Below are 15,012 nucleotides of genomic sequence, written 5' to 3' on the forward strand. Positions count from 1 at the left end.
GTGTCTGGACCCATCTGCACATTCCTGGATCTCAGGAGAAGAAGCAGACAGAGAGGGGGTACAGCAGCAGGAGGCTGTGGAAGGTCCTGGAGCACAGGATAAGCAGCGGCGTGCACACGTGATCGCACACGTGTGTCACATACCGTGCTCTCGTGGCATTTATGGATGGCCTCTGAGTGCTGAAGATTCTAGAAACATCTCCAGAAAAGGGATGTGGGTAGCTAAGGGACTCCATGGAGTTTCCCCAATGAAAGAGACAGAAAGGGTCAATAAGCAGGAGATGCCCCAGCTCACAGCGCCAAGATGCAAGCGCTGACCACAGCCCCGCCTGCTAAGAACGAGTCTCACCATTCGGCACTGAGTGTGGACACCACGGGATCTCATTTAGCCCCATGCCAGGAGGTGCCATCAAGGGCCGGGTGCACCTGTCAGGCCGGCCGGTCCCCGGGGCACAGTCTCCTCGTCTGCCTGGGATCACCGCCCTCCCCAAGGACACCCCTCTGGCCACCGTATGCCTGGCACCTACATCCTCGGGGTGTGGCCATGTGGTCTGAGCCCTGGGGCATTCCCGCACCCAGCCATCCCCTCTCTCCAGACATCACTCATTATTCAGCCTCATTTATAACATGGGCTTAATAACTGCCTTCCTACCACAGTGCGACTGAGAACCAGGGAGGAACATGCAGGAAGCGTCTGCAGCATCGCAGCCCCTGCCCCACCAAGCCGGTCCCAGCAGCCCTTCAGGGGCCGTGGCCGCTCGGCCGAGACCCAGCACATCCTCCATGCACTCGGCTGGACCAGCAGAGCCCGGCACATGGTGGCTGCAAGATTCTCGAAAAAGACGGGAGACTGAGATCAGAACCACAAACAAACCCAGCACATGGTGATTTGGGGCTGCCAGGATACCGCCACGTAGGTGGCCACGAGTCCCCTTCTTCCCGCCCACCAAGACGTCCTGCCCCAACACGCCCACCGGGGAGGCTCCCCGCTCCCGCCTCACCCCACCAAGCGGACAGAGGAGCCCGCCGCGCCCCCACTCCTCGAGGCGTTACTGCAGATGCCGGTTGCTGCCGGCCGGTGTCATGTGACATCCATCAGGGGGCTGCGTGCTGTTTTCCAGGTCAGGCCGATTCGCCAAGCTCTGGTTACGAGGCCCAGGGCTCTGCTGTCTTCAAAGACTCAAGAGGGAGGGAGAGCCTTCCCGGTAACGGCCGCGGCCACACTTTCACACCAACAGTGAAACGCCTCCTCTGTGTGTTTTGCCGGCTTATGTCACGTGAGGGATACAGATGCCGCATTTAAGGATATTTCTGATTTCTCTTGGTGCACGGTTCACCAGACCCCAGGCAGAAGCGGCAGCTACGGCGTCCGGTGTTCTTCCGGAAGGCTGGGATGCGCACATCAGATGCCAGACCCCTGCGGCGTCTCCCCCAAGTCAGCCTGCGGCTCTCAGCCTGACGCTGCTCCTGTGGGCCGCCCGGGAGACGGAGACACAGAGCCAGGCTCCCTACCCTTTCGGAGGACGGGGACAAAACAGAAACCTGCAGCCCGAGGGAACCACGTTTGCTAACCCGATTTCCCAGGAGCCACCTCTGGGGTCAGTTCTCTCCTGGAAAGGGCAGGAGGCGGCCACGCACCCAGGGTCGACCACGCCAGACAGGCCATGTGGACGGGCACTGCCCCTGTGAGCATCAGCCCTGTGCCGACGGCCTCCTTGGCACTAGAAATGCAGAAGCCCATGCCCCGCAGAGCCCTGCTGATCAAACAGGCATGCGCTGGTGACAGTCTCCGCGGGAGAAAAGCAGTTCCTGGGCCAAGTCAGATCCCAGCTGCTGAGCAACGGGGCCTCCAGGTGGTGTCGGGAAAGAGCGGCAGCTTGGGAGCGGAAAAGCTTCGGGCCCAGCTCAGATCTGAGGCTGACCACAGAGCTCCACGGAGCCACGATGCAGACAAAGCTCTAACCCCTCAGCAAAACCACGGGGAACTCGGCGATGGCTCCCACAGACCCGAATTCATCCCACAGTCTCCGGGACCCCGCGATGGTGAAACCTCACAGAGACTCTGCCCCAACCCACAGTCTCAGGGACCCCACGATGGTGAAACCTCACAGAGACTCTGCCCCGACCCACAGTCTCAGGGACCCCGCGATGGTGAAACCTCACAGAGACTCTGCCCCGACCCACAGTCTCAGGGACCCCACAATGGTGAAACCTCACAGAGACTCTGCCCTGACCCACAGTCTCAGGGACCCCGCGATGGTGAAACCTCACAGAGACTCTGCCCCGACCCACAGTCTCAGGGACCCCGCGATGGTGAAACCTCACAGAGACTCTGCCCTGACCCACAGTCTCAGGGACCCCACAATGGTGAAACCTCACACAGACTCTGCCTCGTCCCATAGTCACGGGGACCCCACAATGGTGAAACCTCACAGAGACTCTGCCCCGACCCACAGTCACGGGGACCCCACGATGGTGAAACCTCACAGAGACTCTGCCCTGACCCACAGTCTCAGGGACCCCACAATGGTGAAACCTCACACAGACTCTGCCCCGACCCATAGTCACGGGGACCCCACGATGGTGAAACCTCACACAGACTCTGCCCCGACCCACAGTCTCAGGGACCCCACAATGGTGAAACCTCACACAGACTCTGCCTCGACCCACAGTTACAGGGACCCCACGATGGTGAAACCTCACAGAGACTCTGCCTCGTCCCATAGTCACGGGGACCCCACGATGGTGAAACCTCACAGAGACTCTGCCCCGTCCCACAGTGTCCGCTGGCCTCTGAGTGCACATACCTGGGGATTCCTGTGAGGTAGGTCATGACATTCTGGAACTCCTTGTCCGGGATCTCGCTGAAGGCCGGGTAGTCGGGGAAGGTGATGACTGGGCTTCCGTCCTGCCCCCGCCCACCTGGGGAGAGACCAGAGGCGGGACTTAGGCGAGGGCCTCCACACCGAGTGCTCCAAGGGGTCACTCAGTTCCCACCAGCACCCACTGTTTCAGTTAGAACCGACGCGTGTTCTTCACCGTTACATAATTTTTACTTGAAAGAAATGTGTGCTGCTTGAAGAAAATATTTGGAAAGTACATAAAAGCGCCTTGAATTTAGACAGTCACCCATTATCTTGGCCACCATGGGACAGCTACCGTCACCATTCCGTGTCTCCCTTCTGAGCCTTTCTCTACGGGCTTTTTAACCTCAAGGAGATGGAGCCAGACAGAGAAGCTCGCCTCCTGGCTCCTAACGCCGAGAACAAACTGTTTCCATGCTTTGTAAATAACGTACCCATAACTTTAAATATTGCGTGATATTCCACGTACACACGTGCCTAACAACCTGCTGCCTGTGCCGTCTGTGGGTACGGTGTGGCTTCTCCCACATTCCCCGTTAAGCAATTCAATTCAATTCAACATGGACTGAGTCACACAGGCTGGGCTCCGGGCCTCCCTGCTGGCGCCGGACGCCACCCCTGCCACACCACCTTGGCCGGACCGAGTCCACTTCCCTCCCCCGAGCCTGGGCCCAGCCTTGTGACTCAGCAGAGGTGAGCTTGGGACTCAGGACCCTGCAGCTGCCTCTCACGGCCCCGCAGTCATTGGCAAGGTGGCCCCGAGACTCTGCATCCACCCGCTGTGAGGAGACCCAGCTGCGGGTAGAGGGCGGGCTGTGTGAAAGGGCTGGGAGGAGGGGTGTGGGACTGCAGCCCCCAGGACGCCCCGGGACACCCCGGCCCGGCCCCCGCGAGGACGCAGCTGGTGAAGGACCCGGTCAGTGCCCTGTTGAGTGAAGAAAACTGCCTGGCTGAGCCCTTTTAGAACTCCTGATCCACTAAATGAAGAATAAGTCAGTAAAACAGGGCTGTGCCAAGCTGCTAAGTTTAGGGAAGCTTTTTACGTAGAACAGGTAACGGTGGGTTCCCCGCCCCCATCCACGTCCTCACTGAGATGACCCGGGCCTCACACGGTCGGCGACAGCCAGGGCTTTGTGTCTTCACAGCGACAGCCCCGCTGCCTCACGCCCCCATAGCCGCTGCCGCCGGCTTCAGGAACTTCTGCTTCTGGGTCTTGGCCAAGCTCAGCCACGCCAGGCAGGGCGGCTTTACGGTCCAGTGATCCCGGGGCGCCTTCTCCGCGCCCGGCTCTGGCCTCCTCCCAGCGCTCCCTCCACGGAGCCCCTCGGTGGGACACGATTCCACCTGACATGACTGTCTCGCCCCGGCCAGGACTTCACACGAGCGTGCCTCGTCTCCCCAGCTCCTTCCTAACCTCCTTCGGGGCTTCTGCCTCCAGCCCGTCACAGCTGCCGAGCCTCTTAGCAGGCAGAGCTGAGGGGCGCCCACACCCCGTGACGGCCTCCCCTGCACCTGGGACAGCCCAGTCCCTGCGATGCTTGATTCTAATAAAGCCCCAAACAGGAAGGCGGCTGCCTGATCCAGCTCCACGGTGCTCTGCCGACCCCTGCCCTCCGGACTCTCCCAGCCCCCCGGTCTCTTGACCTCTGCTCCCGCCTGTGCAGCGCACAATGCCCCATGCAGTCCTCAACAGAACATGCCTGTCCCTCACTCACAAACCCTTCAGCATGGCTAATTCTCACTTCCTCTCCGAAAATTCCTCAGATCACAGCGATACGAGGCCGTGGAGTGAACACTGCGGCCCTGTGTCCTCCTGAGCATGTACGACAGACCTTCCCTCGGCCGCTGCCAGGGTGGGGGCTCAAAACATGTCTCAGCTTCACGTGGCACCTGACACAATTATCAGCCTGGTTCAGGCAGAGCTGAAATCGCCCCCGGGGGCTGGGCCTGGGCCTCGCAGCCTGGTTCAGCCGGGGCTGAAATCGCCCCCGGGGGCTGGGCCTGGGCCTCGCAGCCTGGTTCAGCCGGGGCTGAAATCGCCCCCGGGGGCCTGGGTATCTGTGAACCCTCTGTGATCCAACGCAGCCTCAAGAGAAAGCAAAGACCCTATTCTTTCTTCCCAAGTCAGGAGCGGAAGTCCCAGTCTGCCCACTGTGATTCAGAAAGCAGATGCCAAAGCTCCCAGCAGCTGCAGGTTATGAGGCTGGACGTGGAGTCAGGGGCATGGCCCCTCTCTGGAGAGACCCTCCCACCAAGGTGGGCAGTGCCAGGACCCTGCGGGGCTGAGGGCACTAAGAACAAGCTCTACTTCTGCGTCTGCGCCCGGCCTGGTAACTGGAGGCCGACTGAACGCCGCAGAGGACAGAGGGCTGCAAAGCTCCTCCGTGTGGTTCAGAGCAGCACCCGAACCACACAGAGTGTGGTCTGCCCAGCACCAGGGACAGCCCCCAGTCCCCACCCACGTCCAAAAACCACTGTCCTGGCGGAGACCTGTCACACCTGCATGTGAACTCTTGCACCCAATCAACTGGGCCTTTGTCCACTCGCTGAGGGGGAAGGCAGTGTGGCTCCGTCTCATCCCTGTCACCAGAAAGAAGTGTGACTCCTATGGCATCTTGCCTTAATGTGAGATACACACTCAGTTTAATACACACACACAGCCACACACACACAGCTACGCAGCTACCTATACACACAGTGACACACACACAGCTACACACAGCTACCTATATACACATACACACACAGCTACACACACACAGCTACCTATACACACAGCTACACACACACAGCTACACACAGCTACCTATACACACATACACACAGCTACACACACACAGCTACCTATACACACATATACACACACAGCTACACACACACAGCCACACACACAGATACACACACACAGCCACACACACAGATACACACAGCTACCTATATACACATACATACACACAGCTAGACACAGCTACCTGTACACACATATACACACAGCCACACACACACAGCTACACACAGCTACGTATATACACATACACACACACAGCTACACACAGCTACCTATATGCACATATACACACACAGCTACACACAGCTACACACACACAGCTACACACAGCTACACACACACAGCTACACACAGCTACCTATACACACAGCTACACACACACAGCTACATACAGCTACCTATATACACATACACACACACAGCTACACACACACAGCTACACACAGCTACCTATACACACAGCTACACACACACAGCTACACACAGCTACCTATATACACATATACACACACAGCTACACACAAACAGCCACACACAGCTACACACAGCTACCTATATACACATACACACACACAGCTACACACAGCTACCTATACACACAGCTACACACGCACAGCTACCCACAGCTACCTATACACACATACATGCACATATATACACACATACACAGCTACACACACAGCTACCTATAAACACATACACACATACACAGCTACACACAGATACATAGCTACACATACACACAGCTAGGCACACAGCTACACAAACATACATAGCTACACACACAGCTACACACAGCTACCTATACAGACATACACACACACACGGCTACACACACACAGCTATACAGCTACCTATACACACATACAAGCACATATATGCACACACATACATAGCTACACACACAGCTACCTATACACACATACACACGACTACACACACACAGCTATACAGCTACCTATACACACATACAAGCACATATATGCACACACATACATAGCTACACACACAGCTACCTATACACACATACACACACACAGCTACACACACATAGCTACATATACAGCTAGACACACACCTACACATACACATGAATACATAGCTACACACAGCTACCTGTACACACATACACATGTATACACACACACAGTTACATATACACAGCTACATGCACAGCTACCTATAAACACATACACACATATGTACACAGATACATAGCTACACATACAGCTAGGCACACACCTACATACACACATGCATACACAGTTACACACACACAGCTACACCAGCTACCTATATACACATACATGCACATAGACACACACACATACACGCATATACACAGCTACACACACAGCTACCGATACACACATACGTACATACACAACTACACACAGATACATAGCTACACACACAGCTAGACACACATCTACACACACATCTACACAGCTACATACACATGCATGTGCATGTTCAGGTATGTATATGTATATATATATGCAAACACGCACACCTACACACACGGATACACACATACACAGTGACCATACACAGATACACAGATACACGTACACACACATCTACACACACATACACAGCTACACATGCACACATATACACACACGTACAGACACATCTACACACATACACAGCTACACGTGCACATGTATACACACTACATGTACACACATCTGCACATATACACAGCTACATGTGCACATGTGTACACATTACACGTACACACATCTACACACACATACACAGCTACACCTGCACACGTATACACTACACGCACACACACATCTACACATACACACTACACGTACACACAGCTACACATGCACATGTATACACACTACACATACACACACATTATACACACATACAGAGCTACACATGCACATGTATACACTACCCGTACACGCATCTGCACATATACACAGCTACATGTGCACATGTATACACACTACACGTACACACATCTGCACATACACATATACACAGCTACATGTGCACACATATACACATTACACGTACACGCATCTGCACACACACATACACAGCTACACGTGCACATGTATACACACTACACGTACACACATCTGCACATACACATACACAGCTACATGTGCACACATATACACTACATGTACACACATCTGCACATACACAGCTACACGTGCACACGTATACACACTACACATACATCTGCACATACACACATACAGAACTACACACACACACGTATACACACACATCTGCACATACACACATACAGAGCTACACGTGCACATGTATACACACTACACGTACATGCATCTGCACATACACACTCTTATGGACTATATGTTTGTCTTCCCCCAAATTCATGTGTTGAAACGTCGACCCCCAAGGGGACGGTGCCGGGAGGTGGGGTCTTTGGGAGGTGAGGAGGCCGTGGGAGTGGGGCTCCCGTGAATGGGATTCTGTGGGCTTGCTCTGCTCTTCTGGCCACACAAGGACAGTGAGAAGGTGGCAGTCTGTAAATCAGGAGGTGAGCCCTCACCAGGCAGCATGTCTGCCAGTGCCTTCATCCCGGGCTTCCTGCCCCAGAACCAAGAGAGAGAAACTCCTGTGGCTTACACCACCTAGTGTAGGGGACTTTGCCACAGCAAGCAGCCTAAGCTGACCAAGAAACACATGGAGATATGCACACACACACACATGCACACACACAAAGGCACACACACATCCTGGGTGGGAGGTGAGACACACATGTAGACACACACATACATCCTGGGTGGGAGGTGAGACACACATGTAGACACACACATATCCTAGGCGGGAGGTGAGACACACATGTAGACACACACACACATGCATGCACACACACACACATCCTGGGTGGAAGGTGAGACACACATGTAGACACACACACATACATCCTGGGTGGGAGGTGAGACACACATGTAGACACACACACACATCCTGGGTGGGAGGTGAGACACACATGTACACACACACATCCTAGGCAGGAGGTGAGACACACATGTAGACACATACACACATGCATGCACACACACATCCTGGGTGGGAGGTGAGACACACATGTAGACACACACACACATCCTGGGCGGGAGGTGAGACACACATGTACACACACACATCCTGGGCAGGAGGTGAGACACACATGTAGACACACACACACATACATCCTGGGTGGGAGGTGACACACACATGTAGACACACACACATACATCCTGGGTGGGAGGTGAGATACACATGTAGACACACACACACACACATCCTAGGTGGGAGGTGAGACACACATGTAGACACACACACACATACATCCTGGGTGGGAGGTGACACACACATGTAGACACACACACATACATCCTGGGTGGGAGGTGAGATACACATGTAGACACACACACACACACATCCTAGGTGGGAGGTGAGACACACATGTAGACACACACAGACATACATCCTGGGTGGGAGGTGAGACACACATGTAGACACACACACACATACATCCTGGGTGGGAGGTGAGATACACATGTAGACACACACACACATACATCCTAGGTGGGAGGTGAGACACACATGTAGACACACACAGACATACATCCTGGGTGGGAGGTGAGACACACATGTAGACACACACACACATACATCCTGGGTGGGAGGTGACACACACATGTAGACACACACAGACATACATCCTGGGTGGGAGGTGAGACACACATGTAGACACACACACACATACATCCTGGGTGGGAGGTGAGACACACATGTAGACACACACACACATACATCCTGAGTGGGAGGTGAGACACACATGTAGACACACACACACATACATCCTGGGCGGGAGGTGAGACACACATGTAGACACACACACACACACACATCCTGGGCAGGAGGTGAGACACACATGTAGACACACACACACATGTAGACACACACACACACACACATCCTAGGTGGGAGGTGAGACACACATGTAGACACACACAGACATACATCCTGGGTGGGAGGTGAGACACACATGTAGACACACACACACATACATCCTGGGTGGGAGGTGAGACACACATGTAGACACACACACATACACATCCTGGGCGGGAGGTGAGACACACATGTAGACACACACACACACATATCCTGGGCAGGAGGTGAGACACACATGTAGACACACACACACACACACATCCTGGGTGGGAGGTGAGACACACATGTAGACACACACACACGCACACATCCTGGGTAGGAGGTGAGACACACATGTAGACACACACACACGCACACATCCTGGGTAGGAGGTGAGACACACATGTAGACACACACAGACGCACACATCCTGGGCAGGATGCATGTGTGATGGCAAAGCCGGGTGACGAAGCATGTGACAACTCACGTGTCCTGCCTCATTTTATCCATGGACATGACGCATCTTACGGTGTCCCTCTTTTTGATGCATCGGCCCAAACCTGGCCTTAGAAACTCAGACCCACGTGAGCTGCACGTGGTTAACTTACTATGACACCTGTATCCTAAGTTAACTGTCGGGTAGAAAAATCTTAGGAACTAAATAAAAACCTCCTGTGAGTGTGGAGACGGCTTCAAGGAGGCACGGCATTCTGAAACTGGCCAGCACCAGGCGACGCGGAGCTGCACCTTGACGGGCGCCTTTGGCAACACGACAGCTGTGGCAGCGACTCACACCTTCGCATACGATGGTTGCTGGTCTGTCTGGGCAGCCAGAACAAACCACCAGAGACCGGGTGGCTGAAACATCAGAAACTAATCTCACAGCTCTAGCCAGGTAAGTAAGGTCGAGGCGCCCGCAGACTTGGTGTCTGCCTCCTGGAGGTGTGGCCATGCAGCGGAGGGAGGGCTGGCCTCTTTACCCCTTCTAAAGGCACTGAGCCCACCTGGGGCTCTACCTTCATGAGCTCACCTCCTCCCACAGGCCTCACCTCCCCAGAACATCACCTCGGGGGTTAGGGTTTCAGCCTCTGAACTTGGAGGGGCACAAACGTTTGTCCCACAGCAATTGGTTCGGGGTTGTGCAAGCATCGATTCCTCGAAGCAGGTCCAGAAAGGACACATGGCTCCGCCCTAACCTACGGGGTTCCTGTCTCAGTCGCACTGCCTTGATTCTCTGCAGAACGCCCAGGGCCACCCCAGCGACCTTCTGTCCATTTCTGTTTCTCTCCAGCAAGGGTGAACCCCTATGGTGGGGACCCCATGTCTGTGGCTGATGCTTCAGTGACGCTGGCCTCAGGGAGGGCACGATTGGTCCTCGCAGGCTGGAGCAGCCATCCGGCCTTGGTGAGTGCAGAGTGAGCTTGGGGCCTGGTGGCTGGAGTCTCGACTGTGTGCCAGGAAGACCCCAGGGTCCTGCCCCCATTCAGAGCCCTCTCTCAGGACAGCCCAGGCAGCACCGCACTGGAGCCCCACAGCTCATCTGAGAACTGTGGCTCGGCTCACAGACACTTAAATCCTCAGGACGAGACGTGAGCTGGGAGACGGGCAAGGCCTGTAGGAGGGGCTTGTGCAGCGAGGGCCTGGGCAGGTGACGAAGCAGAGACGAGACGAGGGTCTCCAGCGTTCCTCCCGGGAAGACAGCGCGGGCCAGGGGAAGGGCTCCACACCGGAGGCTACCTGGGCCTGGGATGGAACAATCCTGTCAGGTCCAGGTCCCAGGATGCCCAGATGGCTGCCTCTGACCATGCCACGTCCTTGTAAAAGCAAAACGCGATTCCCCCGAGCTGCACGGACAGTGGGAGGGGGACCGCCGTCCACGGCAGGGAGTGAGACGCCCAGTGCCCGCGGCCTCTGCGTTCCGGGCACGGCCTCCGTTTCAGCTTTGTGGTTTTCTCCGGTGGCAAGTCTGTTCTCAGCGTTTTTCACTTCGGACCATAAGTTCCTCAATGGTAAATCCTCCCACCCTGTTTTTACCTCTTGCTGACGGCCGGCAAATTGAAGCGTTTTTCTAAAATGACACAAGGCCTGAGTTCTGAGCCCACGACCTCCTCAGGGCCTGCTCCAACCGCCACGCAGGGGACACGCCTCTGCCTCTGGGTTCGGGGCACCCATGCACCCCCAGCCCTCAGCCTTCAGCAAGAGAGTCGAACGGCTGACTCTTGGGAGGGAGCTCTGCCCCAAAGGACAAGAACCATCAAGAATTTACGGGCTGGGCGCGGTGGCTCACACCTGTAATCCCAGCACTTTGGGAGGCCGAGGCGGGTGGATCATGAGGTCAAGAGATCAAGACCATCCTGGTCAACACGGTGAAACCCCGTCTCTATTAAACATACAAAAAATTAGCTGGGCGTGGTGGCGCGTGCCTGTAGTCCCAGCTACTCGGGAGGCTGAGGCAGGAGAATTGCCTGAACCCAGGAGGCAGAGGTTGCGGTGAGCCGAGATCGCGCCATTGCACTCCAGCCTGGGTAACAAGAGCGAAACTCCGTCTCAAAAAAAAAAGAATTTACATGTAGGATAGGATATTTCCTGATTTTACACCCAATTCCTTGTTCCCCAAATCTCAGAAAACTAGAGGGGACAGTAGGGTGGCATGTCCTGTGGCTTCCGGGTTAAGCGAGGTGCTTTCGGGGCAGATGTCACTGTGGGGTAGAGGGTGTGGGCGACGCAGGACGCAGGCTGGACTGGGAGCCGCTGTCTGCAGTGACAGATAGATTCAAGGGGCCATGTCCGCAGCTCATCCCTAGCTGTGGGTGGCCACGTGCAGGAGTTCAGAGCCCCCAGGGTGGAGACACCCCTCACTTGGGTGCCTTTCAAAAACTGCCTGGTTTGGACCAGGACCTGGACAGAGCTGCGGGGTTCTGCGTGGCACCTGTGCATCTGCAGACAACAGAGGCAGAAGAGAGGGGACCGCAGAGGTCACAGGGCAGCCCTGGCTCCGCAGCAGACAGCGCGGGGCACATGTGAACGTCCGCAGGGAGAGGAAGTCAGCAGCCCACGCGGAACCCATCGCAGAGTCTCCTCCTGAAAAGGAAACTCTGGAGCGGCTCCTTCCTGACATCTTTAATTCTTTGCTCTGGCACTTCATTCCAGGCACTAAAAGACCAGGGAATTAAGCAAAAGTCCACGGAACAGGCTCGGGGGTGGTCGGCCTGTGGGCTCCAGCTGCGATTAAGGGCCTCCCCCGGCCGGGCCCCACCGCCGCAGTGGTCAGTGTGCAGGGGCGGCAGGTGGGGGAGTTTGTGTTTCCTTCGAGGGGAGTGACACGGTGACAGCAAGTCCCACAGGTGGTGTTGGGGCGGGGGGAGCCCCGCTTGGGGCAGCGGTCAAGACAGCAAACCTCTGAGCCAGAGTCACCCTGAGTCCAAGGTGGCCGCTTTTCACGCACGGTCCCAGGAGCCTGAAAACGTGACTTTATTTGGAAAAGTCTGTGCAGAGGTAACAAAGTTCTCCAGATGAGGCTGTAATGGATTACAGGGTGGGCCTCCTGGGAGGAAGTCAGAGGGGCTGCCTGCGGGTGAGGCGGCTGCAGGAAGACGCCGAGTGCCCCAAAGCTGGAGGAGCCTCTGGAAGGGACGCAGCCCACGGAACCTGAGAGGAGCCCCTGTGGTTTTAGTCCCCCTGTGCGTGGCCTGTGTCATGGGGACGCAGAAGGGGGCTTCATGGCAGGAACCCAGAGCACAGGAGCAGCCTCAGGATGTGATGGGTGTAAGGTTGGCCGCGTCGTGGAGAGTTCGGACACGCCTCCTCCCCTCGCTGCGAGCTCAGACACGCCTTCCTCCCCTTGCCGGGAGCTCGGACACGCCCCCTCCCCTCGCCGGGAGCTCAGACACGCCTCCTTCCATCCGGGTCCCACTCCCCTCCATTTTGTCCCACCCACCTTGGCCACAGCCAATCGGATGCCTCCACTCCCTATAAAACTCCGTGCCTGAGAGGAGTCCGTGGGACCTCTCCGGCCCTTCCTGTCCGGACCACAGAACCTCGTCCGGGAGCCTGAATAAATTCCCTTGCATTGGATTATTTTCGTGCTGGCCTCAGTTTCTCCGTTTCGTCTTCGGCGAAAACAGACCTTACAATGGGGTGACTCGAGACCCACACACCGGAGGGCTGCCACGGACTTCATCCAAAGCCACGCACATCTGCAGGAGAAGCGCCAGCCGACACCGATCCGTCTCAGACGTGGTGAGGAGGGAACCACACACCCGAGGGCTGCCACGAACTTCATCCAAAGCCATGCACATCTGCAGGAGAAGCGCCAGCCGACACCAATCCGTCTCAGACATGGTGAGGAGGGAACCACACACCCGAGGGCTGCCACGGACTTCATCCAAAGCCACGCACATCTGCAGGAGAAGCGCCAGCCGACACCGATCCGTCTCAGACGTGGTGAGGAGGGAACCACACACCCGAGGGCTGCCACGGACTTCATCCAAAGCCACGCACATCTGCAGGAGAAGCGCCAGCCGACACCGATCCGTCTCAGACGCGGTACTGCTGCTACAACCTGGATCCTGAGAACAGCCTGGCCTGCACGGGGTCCCACCCCAGCTGGGCCCATGGCCAAGCCCTCAGGACATGGCTCTTAGCTGGGGACACCTCTAGGAGTCGGGGGGCAGCCGTGAGCAAGCCCAGCCCTCAGGAGGGACACTCACCACACACAGGAAGACACAAGGTCATGTAACGAGGGCTATGTGGCAGAGCACAGGCGAGCAGGGAGAGGGTGTGGCCGAGGGCATGCCTCTGACCAAGGGCCTGAGGGGACGGGCCAGTCCGAAGCCCCATGGAAAAAATGGGCTGCAGGGAGAAGGACTGCCGTACAAAGGCCCCGAGGCTGGCCCGAGGCAGGGGATGGGGAGGCAGCCTCCCTCCAGGGTGTGGGCAGAGCGGGCAGCGGTGGCACAGGGGAGTCCGGCTTTTATTCCAGGAGGGAGAGGAGCCCACGGAGGCTTCAGTGTGGTCCCAGGACCTCTGACGCTCCGGCACTGATCAGCGTGCGGGTCTCTGCTCGGGGTCTCCAGGTCCACGTGGAGGGTCGTCGGGCTGTGATCGTCCCTGAGCCCCGTTCCTCCAGCTCCTCCCTGCGGGCGTGGCAGAGCTCTGTCCCCAGCTGCAGTGCCGAGGTCCCAGGTTCCTCCATGGGGCGGCTCTCATCCTGGTCAGGCGGCCTCTGCTTCCTTCAGGGCCACACAGAGAACTCCCCAGTGTCAAATCCTTCCTGCAGCTGGAGTCTCTCACACCGGGAAGAGCACCTCTTTTAACAGCTTGGCTGATTGGGTCCGCCCACCAAGGAAGATCTTAAAGTAGCTGATTCGGAGCCTTAAATTCATCTGCAAAATGCCCTCACAGAGCTCCTGGGGTGGCATCTGAGGAACCACTGAGAAAAGGT

General features: G+C 56.3%; 1 protein-coding gene across 6 annotated transcripts in view; it reads right to left on the reverse strand.

Moving 5' to 3' along the window:
• The window catches only part of MCF2L (MCF.2 cell line derived transforming sequence like), a 255,816-nt gene that overhangs the window by 113,259 nt on the left and 127,545 nt on the right, over positions 1 to 15,012 (reverse strand). For all 6 annotated transcript variants that reach the window (XM_064361844.1, XM_064361846.1, XM_064361848.1 and 3 more), the window contains one exon: positions 2,807 to 2,921. In XM_064361844.1, coding sequence (XP_064217914.1) covers positions 2,807 to 2,921 — 115 coding nt within the window. The remainder of the gene's footprint in view (positions 1 to 2,806; positions 2,922 to 15,012) is intronic.

The sequence above is a fragment of the Aotus nancymaae genome, unplaced genomic scaffold (genome assembly GCF_030222135.1).
Source record: "Aotus nancymaae isolate 86718 unplaced genomic scaffold, 86718_ANA_hifiasm-v0.15.2.pri h1tg000044l, whole genome shotgun sequence".
Lineage (NCBI taxonomy): Eukaryota > Metazoa > Chordata > Mammalia > Primates > Aotidae > Aotus > Aotus nancymaae.